The sequence below is a fragment of the Pithys albifrons genome, chromosome 6, assembly GCF_047495875.1.
Source record: "Pithys albifrons albifrons isolate INPA30051 chromosome 6, PitAlb_v1, whole genome shotgun sequence".
Classification (NCBI taxonomy): domain Eukaryota; kingdom Metazoa; phylum Chordata; class Aves; order Passeriformes; family Thamnophilidae; genus Pithys; species Pithys albifrons.
This window is the reverse complement of record NC_092463.1, coordinates 2,200,904-2,215,875: the sequence shown is the minus strand read 5'-3', so window position 1 is coordinate 2,215,875 and position 14,972 is coordinate 2,200,904. Positions and strand designations below refer to the sequence as shown.

Below are 14,972 nucleotides of genomic sequence, written 5' to 3'. Positions count from 1 at the left end.
AATATCAAATAAACTGTTCTTAAAAGCAGTAAAAGCCACGTGGGGTCTGGGTCTGTCAGTGGGTAAATTTCCCTTAAAACACCAACTCTGAAGGCCAAAATGAGACTAAAAATGTAAAAAACAGCCCGAGGAGAAGCTCTTGCCCTGCTAATAAATAACTTTTCCCTGTAAAACCAACTTCTTAGGAACCAAAAGCAAACTTTAATAGTCCTGACAATAAAAGAATAGAACTGTACCACACGTCCTATGCACTATCATGGATAAATATGTACAGAAATACAGTGAAACTTCCTCCAACACAGCTACAAAGTGACACTTTGTGCAGACAAACAGAGGCCGCGTTCCTCACACATCGTTAACACGCCACAGCAGGAGTGCCCGTACAGTGTCTGATAAAGCAAGTTAATACACCTTTAATTATGTTTATGTCATTAACTAGGTCATTGAAGGAAAAAAAGAAACGTGGTTACATGTTTTAACTCGTTCAAGTACCTGAAATAAATTGGCTTTTGGATAAGCTTCGGCCTTTTTAGTCGCAGTATCATGTAAATTACCATTTCCTGGCGGTGACTAATTAAGAAGGGGCAGATAAGGCTTTGTAAATGAGCTGGGAGGCGTTGGCTGTGACAGACCAAAGCACTTGAGCGCCCTATGTACAGATGGACAGATCCCCGCTGGCACCTCCCGGCTCCCAACAGCTCCATGTGGGACCTGCTCTCCTCCCTGCTCCCGGCGGGATCGGGGCTGGACACGAGGGCTGGACCGAGGAGGGGACGGCGGCTCCTCCGTGGAGGGGGTTGATCCAAGGAGGGGACAGTGGCACCTCCATCATGGATATTGATCCAAGGAGGGGACAGTGGCACCTCCATCGAGGGTGTTGATCAAGGAGGGGGCGGTGGCACCTCCATCGAGGGTGAGGGGGTTGATCAAAGAGGGGACAGTGGCACCTCCATCAAGGGTGTTGATCAAGGAGGAGACAATGGCACCTCCGTCATGGATGTTGATCCAAGGAGGGGGCGGCGGCACCTCCATCGAGGGTGTTGGTTGAGGACACACCAGCACCTCCATCGAGGGTGAGGGGTTGATCCGAGGAGGGGACAGTGGAACCTCCATGGAGGGGGTTGATCCGAGGAGGAAACAGCGGCACCTCCATCATGGATGTTGATCCAAGGAGGGGACAGCAGCACCTCCATCGAGGGTGAGGGGGTTGATCCAAGGAGGGGACAGTGGAACCTCCATGGAGGGGGTTGATCCGAGGAGGAATCAGCAGCACCTCCATCATGGATATTGATCCAAGGAGGGGACAGCAGCACCTCCATCGAGGGTGAGGGGGTTGATCCAAGGAGGAAACAGCAGCACCTCCATCGAGGGTTTTGATCCAAGGAGGGGGCGGTGGCACCTCCCTCACGCCCCGATGGGGATGCTCCGTGTTACACCTTCTTCCTGTCGGCGGCGTCGGGCTCGGCGCGCTGCGCGGGGAAGGCGTGGTGGTACAGGTGTCTGTGGGTGGCGGCCGCGCTGTACAGCTTGTACAAGGCCTGGGGAGACACACACGGGTCACTCACAACCCCATTCCCGACCCCATTCCCGACCCCATTCCCGGCTCCCGTGCTCGTTCCACAGGGCACATCCCCGCCCACCGCAGCCTGGGTGTGTTCTGTGCACCAGGGATTGTGACAAGAGTCCCACACACAGGGAGGGATCTCCAGATTGCTGAGTGAGGACCCAGGGAATGGCTGGAGCTGTGCCAGGGCAGGGTTGGGTTGGATATCAGGGAAAGGTCCTTCCCCCAGAGGGTGGTGGGCACTGACCAGGCTCCCCAGGGCAGAGGGCACAGCCCCAGGGCTGCCAGAGCTCCAGGAGGGTTTGGACAAGGGTACAGGGTGGGATTGTTGAGGTGTCTGTGCAAGGCCAAGGGTTGGACTGGATGGTCCCTGTGGATCCCTCCCAGCTCAGGGTATTCCACAATTCTACAGTTCCAATTTTCAAAATCTCACCCTTCTGAGCTGTATTAAATCAATAATTTGGACTGTAGGAGACTCCCAGGGGCTGGTTTCCCATATGCAGACAGGTTAAATTCCTGCAGCCTCAGCATTTGCCTTCCCCATCACACCCAGGCCCCGAGGCTGGGACAGGTCATTGTCCTGATCATTTTTCTGCCGATGGTGCAGATTTTTTTCCTTCTGATTTTACCATTTTTCTTCAGTCCTGCTGTAACTCCAGGGTCAGGAGTGGCTGCTCTGGAGCACCAGGGGCTGCCTTTCCCACACACAGCAGGGCTGGACCAGGCTCTGAGCCCATGGAGGGGTGACAGACAGATAACACCTCTGTCTCTCCATCTCTCCATCCCCTTTTATCCCCCACTTTTATCCCGGAGCAAAAGGCAGAGGAGATGCCAAGGCTAAAGAGGAATTTTGTGTGACCAGCTGTCATGACATTCCCATTTTAAATGAACTTGTCACTGAGGGAGGAAAAAAGCACAACCCAAATCCCACCAGCTCCTGCTGGGGAGTGCTGGCGAGCCAGGATTAGCTCTGGAAGGGGTGGGAAGAGGCACCTGACAGGGTGTTTGTGCCTCATGTGCCCGGGGTGTGAACGAAGGAGAAGCTGAAGCTGCAGGAGGAGGGTGGGGGATGAGAAAAGCCCAGGGATGTCCAAGGTGATGCTGGACACATCCCAGAGGGCCTGAGGGAATGGAGATGTTTTGGGGATTGTCTGGGAACACTGGACTGGTGGAGGAGCCTTCACACAGCTCCTCTGCGTGTCTTCACAATCACCTGCAATCCATAACTGACCCTGCAGCATTTGGGGCTATTTTAGGAGTTTTATGATGCCAAACCAGTCTCAGCACTGATTTTCACTTGTCAGGATTTGTCCAGGAGTTCAACCCCAGCCAGGCCCATGTTCTGCCTCACTCCAGGGAGGGACCAAACAGCTGCTCTGGAATGGGCTGCGTTTCAACTGCTCTGTTTTCTTTTAAAGGAACTCCCCACAGAACTCACTCAGTGTCTCCAGAGTGTGTTGGCCCTGACAGAGGGCACTGGGAGGCTTTGGTGACATGGCAGGGGATGGAGCTGTCCTGTCACAAGCCTTGGCCAGGCTGGGGAGTCACTTGGCTACAAGGCTGGATTAATGCCCGTGAGTGTAAACACAGATTAGTGAGGAATCTGTCTTGGTTTCATCAGATGCTGACAAGGCTCTGCCTAAACAAGGTTCCAGTTGCCCCTAGTGCCAGCCTGGCAAGGAGCACTGGGATCCTGCAGCACTGGGCAAGTGGAGACAGAAGAGCCTGGCCCAGGAGGGGCTGCTGTGTCTGTGTCCATAAATCATGGAATCACACAATGGTTTGGGTTGGAAGGGACATTAAAGCTCATCCTCTCCTATGGCAGGGATACCTCCCACCAGCCCAGGGTGCTCCAAGCCCTGTCCAACCTGGCCTGGGACACTCCCAGGGATGGGGCAGCCACAGCTGCTCTGGGCAACCTGTGCCAGGGCCTGCCCACCCTCCCAGACACCAATTCCTTCCCAATATCCCACCCAGCCCTGCCCTCTGGCAGTGGGAAGCCATTCCCTGTGTCCTGTCCCTCCATCCCTTGTCCCCAGTCCCTCTCCAGCTCTCCTGGAGCCCCTTTAGGCACTGGCAGGGGCTCTCAGGTCTTCCTGGAGCCTTCTCTTCCCCAGGTGACCCCCCAGCTCTCCCAGCCTGGCTCCAAAGGGGCTCCAGCCCTGGAGCATCTCCGTGGCCTCCTCTGGACTCTCCAGCAGCTCCACACCCTCGTTGGTGCTCCAGGGGTTGGGGCAGCTCTGCAGGTGGGTCTCACCTGAGGGGCAGAATCCCACACTGTGGGATCAGTCCAGGTCTTAATCCAATAGGGGGTGGTTTTTCCAAAAAAACCCCACACAGAGCCCTTCCAGCAGCACAGAGAGGCCTCCCCAGGCACAGGGGCTGCCCACCTGGTGGGGGTCCCTCCCTGCACACCTGGTGCTTCAAACAAAGCAGGGTTTGGGTTTGACCTCTCAGCACAACAGGAGAATCCACACACAGAACCGATGGGAGATGACAATCCACACCACAACATCACACTCCCTGCCCAGATCTCTGCCCCACTTGGCTCCCAGCACTGCCTGGAGTGCAGTGCCCACATCACACCCTTCCCAGGCATGTGGATCACAGGGAACAGGCAGAGCTGCTGCCCAGAGCCCTCCCAGTCCGCAACGAGCCCAAACGGCTCTGAGAGTGGGCAGGGCTGGCCCCGGGGCATGCGGAGAACAAAGAGCCACTTACCTCGTTGGTGCTTCCCTGGGACAGGCATTGGGGAGGGGAGACAAAGAGAGAGAAACATCTCTGTGCATCACGAGTGTCCGTGGGAGCACATGGGGCTCAGCCCCGGTGTGTTCCAGGGGGGCTCATCCCAAACGGGCAGGACCCCTCACTGCTCCATCCCTCCTGTACCCGGTCCCAGTTCCCTGGGACAGAGCCAGGAGGGCTTGGAATCAATCGCCCTGGGACAGAGCCAGGAGGGCTTGGAATCGCCCTGGGACAGAGCCAGGAGGGCTTGGAATCGCCCTGGGCTTGTGGTGGGCAGAGCCCCACTGCCTGCACAGCTCCTTCTCCAGAGAACTTTCCCTCTGGTTGGAAAGTCATGGAGGAGCTCCAGGCACTTTACCCTCTTTTTTTTTTCCCCCAGCTGGGCATGTTGTAAGTGGGCAACAACTTCCTGCTGTCTGTTCTTGCTGAACTCTCACTGCTTCCTCCACAGGGATGGGCAACTGCTGGGTTTAAATATTCCAGCACATCCCAAAGGCAGCTGGGAGTGTCCCTGAGCAAAGAGCCACTGCTGTGGGGGTTATGGGGATGCTCAGGGAAATCAGGATGAATCCACCTGGGACTGCTGCCTGGGCAGCACCACTGCCAGCTCTGGGATGAAGGAACCAAATAAATGCATCCAGTTTTTCTCCCAAAGCTGCATGTTCAGCTCCAGCAGCACAGGGAAGCAGCCACATGTGCTTGCTCTCCATGGAAACCTTGCTGGTGGATGAAAGGAGCAGGTAAAAGACTGGAGAATGGCTTTTCCTGTCAGGAATCAAACCTATGGTGGCTTCTGAGGGATGAGTTCACCCAGCCCTGCCATGGGAAGAGCAGGAGGCCAGCACAGCCTTTCAGCTCTCTGGGCACAGGGACTGCACCCCTGGATGGGGCAAAGGGGGACAGTGGGAACATGCAGGGTGCAGGCTTTCCCCAGTGGGAAAAGGAAAGGGCTGTAATGGGAAAGCTGGGCCTGGTGCCAAAACATGCAGAGCCAACACTTGGCCTTGAGCTCTAGCTGACCCAGGAGAGCCGAAATCCCTGTGTTGAACCAGGGGAAGGAGGTGGATCTTCATTTCTGACACACACAGACATGCAAACAGCAGGCACACACCAGCTCTGAGGATCCCAGTGGGATACATGGCAAAGCTGCCACATTCCCACAGGGTCTGAGGCTCCACAGACTCACATCTGATGATGGGTAAGCCAAGTAGGAAAAAAAGAGCCAAAACAAAAGAGGTTGCTGTGAGTTTTCTCATGCCCAGCCCGGATCTACACAGCTTGTTTTCCACACTGGGCAGCATCCAGAGGCTCAGGCTCAGGGACACAGCCCCAGCCTTGCTGTTCATCCTGCTCTGACATCCCTAAGGCACTTCACCTTACAGCAAACTCCACAGGCTGATCTGAAAGCAATTCCTCTGTCCCTCCTTTCCCCACCCAGAAGGTCTAAAGAGTAGATTAAAACTTAAACCAAGGCTCGGGTCTCCCCTCACCCATCACAGCACAAACAGCTGGATCTGCTGGACCTCACAACCCTAAAATCCCACACCACTTCAACAGGGAGGCAAATCCCTTTAAGAACTCATCAGGGTGGGGTTTTTTGTTTGTTTGTTTAAACCAAAAGCTCTTTATCCTACCTGGTCCCACAAGGCTGCGGCCACTTGGTCTATGACTGCGCCCAGTTCTCTGTACTCCCCTGAGTACCTGATGTAAGCCCAGGTACAGAGGGTGATAAGTGTCAAGCCCATGACCATGTTGCACAGGCTGGCAATGATGTCCAGGCCCACGAAGCCAGTGACGCCGGCGCTGACGTAGGTGATGAAGATGACGACGAAGAGTGTGGCCGGGGTGCGCGCGGCGTGGAAGATGTTCTTGCTGTCGTTGTGCTTGATGTACTGGATGTAGAGCTCGTCGATCTCGCCCTCCAGCTGCTGCAGGTAGCGCCGGCTGAACTCCTCCCCGCCCATCTTCTTCACCCCCCGGAACAGCCGCACCGCCTCCTCCTTCAGCTCCGCGTGTTTGCTCTGCAGGTCGCTGGGAGCCAGGAAGGGCTTGTCCCCTCCACACACCTGCGGGGGGAACGGGGCTGGTTACAGTGACACCTTCTGTCCCATCCCAGAACCAGGAAGGGCTTGTCCCCTCCACACACCTGCGGGGGGAACGGGGCTGGTTACACTGACACCTGCTGTGCCATCCCAGAATCAGGAAGGGTTTGTCCCCACCGCACACCTATGTGGGGAACGGAGCTGGTTACACTGACACCTGCTGTGCCATCCCAGAGCCAGGAAGGGCTTGTCCCCTCCACACACCTGCGGGGGGAACGGGGCTGGTTACACTGACACCTGCTGTGCCATCCCAGAGCCAGGAAGGGCTTGTCCCCTCCACACACCTGCGGGGGGAACGGGGCTGGTTACAGTGACACCTGCTGTCCCATCCCAGAATCAGGAAGGGTTTGTCCCCGCCGCACACCTATGTGGGGAACGGAGCTGGTTACGCTGACACCTGCTGTCCCATGCAACACAGCCAGGAAGGGCTTGTCCCCTCCACACACCTGTGTGGGGAACGGGGCTGGTTACAGACACTTGCTGCCCCAGCCCACGGTGCCAGGAAGGGCTTTTTCTCTTGTGGGAATGCACCAGGGTCACTCCCAGGATGTCAGCACCCATAGGAATCATGGCTCTGTGGGACTGCTGGATCCAGCAGGGATTGACCTGGGACAGGGGCAGGTTACACTGACACCTGCTGTCCCATCCCAGAGCCAGGAAGGGCTTGTCCCCACCACACACCTGTGTGGGGAATGGGGCTAGTTACACTGACACCTGCTGCCCCAGCCCACGGTGCCAGGAAGGGTTTGTCCCCTCCACACACCTGTGTGGGAATGCGCCAGGGTCACTCCCAGACTGTCAGCACCCATGGGAATCACAGCTCTGTGGGACTGCTGCATCCAGCAGGGATTGCTCAGGGACTGGGCTGCCCACCTGGGGCAGGGGCTGGTTACACTGACACCTGCTGCCACATCCCACAGTGCCAGGAAGGGCTTGTCCCCTTGTGGAAACATGCCAGAGTCACTCCTGGAATCTCACCACCCATGGGAATCACAGCTCTGCAGCATCACTGGATCCAGCAGGGATTGGGCTGTGACTGGGCTGCCCACCTGGGGCAGGGGCAGGTTACACTGAGAACTGCTGCCCCATCCCACAGCTCCTGCTTGATTCCCTCACAGCTTCCCACACTGACCCTGAATCCCAACTTTTTGTAAAGCTGGAAACCTTATCTGGAAGGATTTTCCTTCTGTATCAGAGGAGGGACTCATTAGTTTTAAGGTCCAGTTGGGCCATGCAGCTCTGTGGGTTTTTCCTGCCAACAGGCAGCAATCTCCAATATTCTGTGATCATAGGGATGAACAGAGAGGGGGCCTGGAAGTGGCTGGAGACAGCCTGGGGTCTGAGCTTCACCTCCAAACATCCCCCTCCCAGCCCCTCAGCAGAGCTGAGAAAGGCCAGGACACTGCTGGAAGGGCAGTTATAATGACTTTGTCCCCTAATTAACACCAGCCATGGCACAGGTGACCAACCCATTCCATCACATTTTTGGGGAATGCTGGGATAAGGATGCAAACTCAGAGGCCCTGTGGTCTGCAGAGAGCTGCCAGGGGATGAGAGCACTTGTCACTCACCCACCTCTGTCCTGCCACAATACCAGGCTTTGCTCTCCCCCAGCCTGGGAGAAGGAACTTTTTCCAGCAGGAACATAGGAGACATTTCCTACCAGGAAGCCAAGCAGGGAGGTTTGTTTACAAGGACAGAGTTGGAGGGGCTCACCTGGAGAAGGGAGGGCTCCAGGGAGACCTGAGAGCCCCTTCCAGTGCCTAAAGGGGCTCCAGGAGAGCTGGAGAGGGACTGGGGACAAGGGATGGAGGGACAGGACACAGGGAATGGCTTCCCACTGCCAGAGAGCAGGGACAGGTGGGATATTGGGAAGGAATTCCTGGCTGGGAGGGTGGGCAGGCCCTGGCACAGGTACCCAGAGAAGCTGTGGCTGCCCCATCCCTGGGAGTGTCCCAGGCCAGGTTGGACAGGGCTTGGAGCAACCTGGGCTGGTGGGAGGTGTCCCTGCCCATGGCAGGGGGTCTTTAAAGTCCCTCCCAACCCAAACCATTCCAGGATTCCATGATTCTCCAGACAGGAATACCATGAACAGACATTCTCAGCACCACCCACCTCTTCCATCCTCTTGCTGTAGGTGTCTTTGGCAGTGGCAACTGCTGCTAAGTTGTTGGCTTCTGCTGTGGCCTGGAAGGGCAAAAGGGGCACAAAATTTAGGTGCAGAAGGACAGGGTTAAGCAGTGGCACAGCAGGGAGTGGCCACACAACACTGTTCACAGCCAGGACATGTGTGTGACACCCAGGATTAAGGAGCTCCCTTGCTTAGCCAAGTGTGCTCTCCCAGCCTCCAACCGATCCCAAGTAAGATCATCCCACATTTACACATCCAAAAGCCTGAATGAAGAGAGGATTCCTGCCCTCCAAGCCACAGCAATGAAATCTGTGGCTTCAGCGTGGGAAACAGCAAGGAAAGAGATAAAAGTCTCAGCCATATGTAAACAGCCACAGCTGCACCCTCCTGGAATGCTGGCTGGCTCCAAGAGTGGAACAGCAGCCTGGGAGCCCCTGCCCAGGTGCAGAGCCCTGTCACCTCCCTGTGTGCCCCCAAGGATGCTCCTCAGCTGTGGGGAACCATTCCAGCTGAGCTGGCTGCTGCTGTGTGCAATCAGCAACTCCCCCAGCCCATCCAAAGTGCAATTCCTAAGCCATGTCAGGCTCCTGACTGCCAAACCCTTCCCAAAATCCTGTCCGTTGGGGTGTTACAGGAAGGCTTTGGGAATGCAGTCACAGAAGACCCAAAGCGCTGCACTAGTTGGACACCTCACCAATGACCTGGGAATTAATGGGAATTACAGTGCATGAATTCCCACTCACGTACCTGCAGCATCGACTTGGGGTGTGGCAACTCCTCCCCTTGGTAGATCTTTATGTATGCCTGGAAAACAGCAAATCACATGGAATGCAACACACACCAGCAACACCAACCCTCCCCAGCCAGCTCCAGACACAGTTTTGACAGCATTTGGGAGAGGAGGATGCTCCTGGTCAGAAAATATTATGGAATGTGGCTGAAGGTCCACCCAGGGTGTGCTGGGACAGTCCCTCAAGGCTCTCCCTCCACCACTCACCCCAAGTGTCTCTCCCACCAGCCCTGCACCTACCTCTGTCCTTCCCTGAGGGAGAAGGAGCCAGAGGCAGGTACCCCTGGGGAGTGGGTGGTGAGAATTACTCACCAGTGTCTCACAGGGAGATATCCCAGTAGTCATGACAACAAAAATAAGCTTTTTTCCAAAGGCAACAGGAATGCAGCCCTGAGCTTCCCCACTCTAGTCCTCATTTCTCCAGGGGAGGAAAACAGCTCCTCCCACTTTTTGGGCTCACTGTGTGTTCAGGTGTTTGCCCTCAGGACTATTAGGGCTGCCCTGGCTGCTCCTGCTGTCCCTTTAACCACAGATGAACAAACCCACTTTCTCTCAAATAAACCAATACCTTAAAATACTCCACAAGGCCTCGACAGGTGATGTGGTTCCCATTGATCTCCTTGACATCCAGGCTCTCGGGACTAAGAAGCCAAGGAATCAAAATCTTCAAGTTCTTGATGAACTCATCATCTATTTCTGGAAAAAAACAACCCCAATGGCATCACAGAATGGTTTGGGTGGGAAGGGACCTTAGGGACAATCTCATTCCATGGGCAGCGACAGCTTCCAGTAGAAGGTTCTTGGCCCAGAGGGTGGTTGGGCACTGGAACAGCTCCCCAGGGAATGGTCACATCCCCAAACCTCACAGAGCTCAAGAAGCACTTGGACAAAGCTCTCAGGCACTGGTGGGATTGTTGGTGCTGCCATTTAAACTGAGCTATATGGGACTGAAGACAGAAAACACAACAGGCAGACATTTGGAAGGCAAGGAGAGCAGGGAAGGTCCCACACATTCCTTCCACCAGAGCACAAAAAGCTGAGTGCAGCTCTGAGGGGACAAGAAAATCATGTCAAGCTGCTGACAACTCCTGTCTGCACAAACCACCTGTTGAATACCACTCAGCACCTGAATGAAGGGGGAACTCCAGAGATCAGCTGAGTTTCCACCAGCACATCTCCCTCCTGCTGCCTTGCTGTCCCTCCCACTGCTTAGCACCAGGTTTGCCAGGAGAACAAGTCTGAGCACCAGGCAGACAAACCAGGGGAAAACTACCATCTGCAGCTGTCTGCTGTTTTATTTTAGGTGGCTAATGGGCCACTTTGTTGCTGAGATTGCAGCAGCCTGGAGCCAGCAACGCTGGAGCAGGTCACAGCAAACACCTGAGAACACCCACAGCACGTGGCTCCTTTTGGGGTGGAGAATTTCACCACAGCTCTTTTTTCAATCCCCCTTTGTTTTAACCTGTTGAACTCAGTCTGCCCTGGAGGGAAACCACTGATCAGATAAGTCAGGAGGATTAAATATTCCCTGGAAAGCTGTTCACAGTGAAATCATGTTCTGCTGGAACCAGCCTTCCACCCTCCACGAGCACCACCCTGAGCCCATGCAGAGGTGCAGGTGAGGCACAGGAATTAACCACTGCCTTAACACCATGTCCAGAAACTCCCAGCCCTTCCCAGTTTGCCTATCAGTGTCCTGACAGTGGGTGTTTCCAGCAGCTCTCAGATATTTTCAGCCTCCAACACCTCTTTGCCTTCCATGTCTGTCTGCTGGACTGGGAAGGAGGAGATTGGTGTGTGTGTGTGTGTAACTGGGAGGAGGATCCAACTCCTCTCCCAGAAGTTTTCACATGGAAAACACTTAGAGAGGTTTCAGAAATAAACAGGACACTCTGCCAGAGCATCCAATGTTTATCAGCTTAGAAACAGAGCTTTGCCCTCCTACCTTTCAGTTTTCCATCAAAATTGGGGTTGGTGGCAACTTTCAGGCCAGGGTGAGGTAAGAGGAAGCAGGAGATTTTGGAGAAGCAGGAATGGATGTGCTTCCTGACATTCTGCAGCTCCTCGTGCTGGTTTCCTGAGACCTGCAGGAGACAATAAATCACAGGATCACAGAGTGTGCTGGGCTGGAAGGGACCCACAAGGATCACTCGGTACAACCCCTGGCCCTGCACAGACACCCCAACAATCCCATCCTGTCCCTGTCCCATTGTCCAAACCCTCCTGGAGCCCTGGCAGCCTTGGGGCTGTGCCCACTGCCCTGGGGAGCCTGGGCAGTGCCCACCACCCTCTGGGGGAAGGACCTTTCCCTGAGATCCCACCTGACCCTGCCCTGGCACAGCTCCAGGTGTTCCCTGGGTCCTGTCTCTTCTCACCACAGAGACAAGATCAGTCAGTGCTGCCCCTTCACTTCCCCCAGCTTTGGGGTGAGGGATTTTCCTTCTGATGGGAATACTGGGATAATACTGGGCCAGCAGTGCTGGCAGGAGCATGGGGTACTCCAAACTGTGGCTGGGAAAAAGTAACACAGAAGGACATCCCACAGGGATTTACTGCAGAAGGACAAAGACAAGGCTCTCCCAGAGCCAAGGAACTGGTGTATCTCTGACCACATGGCCTGGGGCAGTTTATTATCCTTTGGAAAATGTGGATGACTGGAATACAGAAACGTTTGGGATTTCCCACTAGGGCCTCTCTTGTCTCACATTTAATTAGGTGTCTTCACTCCCAAATCACCCCTGCATTTCCTGATTAATCCCACTGGAGCCCTTGCCCATCACTTTTAGTGTACAACTCCTGTTACTAAACCATCATTCCTGGTCTCTTGGGAATTTATTGCCTCTCCCAGAAAGAGTTTTCAGGGAGCTGGGCTGGGGCAGAAGCCCCACACAGCCCTCCACTGAACGTGGCAAGGAAATTCATTCTCCCAAAATGCCCCTCCTGTGATTTTAAGCATGACCAGACCCAGCACTGCAGCTCACCCAGTGCTGTGGCCACCCAGGTGAATCCTGGAATCAGGGAATCCTGGAATGGTTTGGGTTGGAAGGGATCTTAAAAACCAGCTCATTCCCACTCCCTGCCATGGGCAGGGACACCTTCCACTATCCCAGGTTGCTCCAAGCCCCGTCCAGCCTGGCCTGGGACCTGGGGCAGACAGAACACACCTTCAGCCGCTTCTCCAAAAATCTTGCACCGCCATCAGATCCATAGGAAAATTCATAAGGGAAGCTCCAGTCACGAACCAGGAATATCAGGGACTGGAAAACAGAGCCAGAGACCAGTGGGGTCAGTGTCACAGAGCACCCACCGAGCCTCAGAGCCCACAGTGGTGGCTGAACCCCATCAGCACTTCACCCCCATTTCATGCCACAACACAACCTTGCCCTGAGGCTCTTCCCAGCTCCAGCAGCACCTCCTGCCTTCCCTGGTGGAAACAAGAGGCCCCTCTGTGCAGGGCCACCCCAGGATGGCACTGAGACTGTGCAGACAAGAAAAGGGGGGAGCACACCCAGAAGTGTTGCACCAGTTTGTCTCCCTGGCTGGGAGAACATCATCAATCACTTAAACTGCACAACAAGAAAGGAGATTGTTGCTAACCAGGACAAAAGGCAGCGAGCTCCCTAATTCCAGCCACATTTAGTTCCATCCTATGGGAATTCTACAGGCTCATTTTTTCAGCCTTTTTCACTGGGCAGCCTTCCAGACAGACTTTTAATGAGAAGCAGATGCAGAGGAATGAGGGTGAATAAGAAATCACTGGCTCTTGTAATCTTTATTGAGGCATTCAAAATTCCTGGGCAAGAAATAAATAAATACCAGAAGGGTCAACTTTGAATCTTTAAATGAAATGTTTTCAGAAATGAATCAGGTCTCCAGTGTCTCGTCTGTGCAAGGGACCAACATCCCATGTCAGAAATAAAGGGTTTGGAGGGGGAAGTCCAGGAGGGTCTGAGAGGGATGCCAGGGCTCCTCTCATGCACAGGAATGAGCAGGTCAGCAAGTGGAATCCATTTCACTGGAATTTCCCTAAAATTTGTCTATGTTTAGAACAAAAATCTAGTGGAGGGAGGGAAAATATTTCCGCTCTTCATTTCTCTTCTATAAAACATCAGAAAAGGTTAAAAACAAGAAGGAGAGAAGAGTGAGTTGGCCTTTTGTAACCACTGTACCCTGTGAGCTGGTTCAGGACATGCTGTTCTTTGGAAGACCATGAGATGCTTTAGAGACATGTCCATGTTCAGGGCTTTCCCACAAACACATTGTGCATGCCTGGAACTGGGAATTATTACTCTTTTCCTTAAGGAAAGTTGCTCCTGATGGGCTGTGTTTGCCATGCAAAGTGCCAGGCACCACAGCCAGGGCTGAGGCTGCCACACTGCCAGTGAGAGGACACACCATGGAGAGGAGGGAGCTGAAGGAAAAGGTTCATTTTCCACTGCCAAGTCTCACCTCCCTCCCAGAAGGATCAATGCAACTTCAGCTTTCTTTTACCATCCTGCCTGGAGAATCATGGAATCACAGAGTGGGGTGGAAGGGACATTAAAGCCCACCCAGTGCCACCCCTGCCATGGGCAGGGACACCTCCCACCAGCCCAGGCTGCTCCAAGCCCTGTCCAACCTGGCCTGGGGCACTCCCAGGGATGGGGCAGCCACAGCTTCTCTGGGCACCTGTGCCAGGGCCTGCCCACCCTCATTTTTCCTGCTTCCTAATTAGGACACAGATACCTTTAGAACCCTGTTTTGCAGGAAGCAGCCCATGCTGGGACATGGACAGGAGACCCCCAGTGCCCACCTGGCCACAGCCCATCAATCCCTCTCCCAGATCCTGTCACATCCACAAGCAGCTGTTTGATGTTTTCCCCAGATCATTAATGAAGATGACATTGAATCAGAGAGAGCCTGAGGGGACCCTGAGGAAACACTTCTGAAGGATGAAGATTCCCTATTCAAATTAGTTCAGCGTGCTCTGGCATCTATCAGTTAATGAGTTTTTAATCCATTAACAATGGATTAAACGAGACAATGCTGACTTCATTTGCCTTTAATCAGCATCATGTGGAGATAAGGCTTAGAGAAGGAGACATATCATGGTGAGAGTTACCTTTATCAACCAAACTCATGTCTTTTATTAATTGATAATGGGATTGTTTGACAAGACTCACCATCCACAAACTGTGTGACTTGACAGCAATTACAGTCTTTGCTAAAATCAGAGCCCATTATCCAGCCCTAATGATTTAAGCAGATTTAAGTTTCTCCTTACAGCCTCCTTTTCACTGATGGAGTAGGAAGTATCTCACTTTCACTGGAATATTTGGCTGCATTATCCCCACAGTTTTTAAATAAGGAGCAGGAATATTCATTTAATGTCTGGCTTTTTACTGTATCATGTTACAACTTTCTTCAAGCTCTTCCTTCTACCAGCCATGTATTTTTCCTTGTAGTTTTCTCATCCTTTACCAGTATCTGCCCATGCATCCAATATACCCTCAAAATTCCCTAAAATCTCAATTTGTCCATTGTTGTAGTTTTTAACCTTTTTATTTTCACTATCTGACCACAGGCATCCCATAAACCCCTGAGTCTTTTCTGGACAACAATTCTCTTTTTGGGGTGAAAAGCAAATGGAAAGTGGCTGTT

The 14,972-nt window shown here is 53.7% G+C and overlaps 1 protein-coding gene across 5 annotated transcripts in view; it reads right to left on the bottom strand.

Annotated features, from left to right (window-relative positions):
* Positions 1-178: 178 nt before the first annotated feature.
* ATL1 (atlastin GTPase 1) overlaps positions 179-14,972 on the bottom strand; it is a 34,476-nt gene continuing 19,682 nt past the window's right edge. For 2 of the 5 annotated variants that reach the window (XM_071557189.1, XM_071557186.1), the window contains 8 exons: positions 12,497-12,589; positions 11,278-11,416; positions 9,901-10,028; positions 9,290-9,346; positions 8,527-8,598; positions 5,944-6,375; positions 4,286-4,300; positions 179-1,538 (listed from right to left, as the gene is read on the bottom strand). In XM_071557189.1, the coding sequence (XP_071413290.1) occupies positions 1,431-1,538; positions 4,286-4,300; positions 5,944-6,375; positions 8,527-8,598; positions 9,290-9,346; positions 9,901-10,028; positions 11,278-11,416; positions 12,497-12,589 (1,044 nt within the window). In that variant the 3' untranslated portion in view covers positions 179-1,430. The remainder of the gene's footprint in view (positions 1,539-4,285; positions 4,301-5,943; positions 6,376-8,526; positions 8,599-9,289; positions 9,347-9,900; positions 10,029-11,277; positions 11,417-12,496; positions 12,590-14,972) is intronic. The other 3 variants (XR_011697974.1, XR_011697975.1, XM_071557188.1) reach the window with 3 other exon arrangements.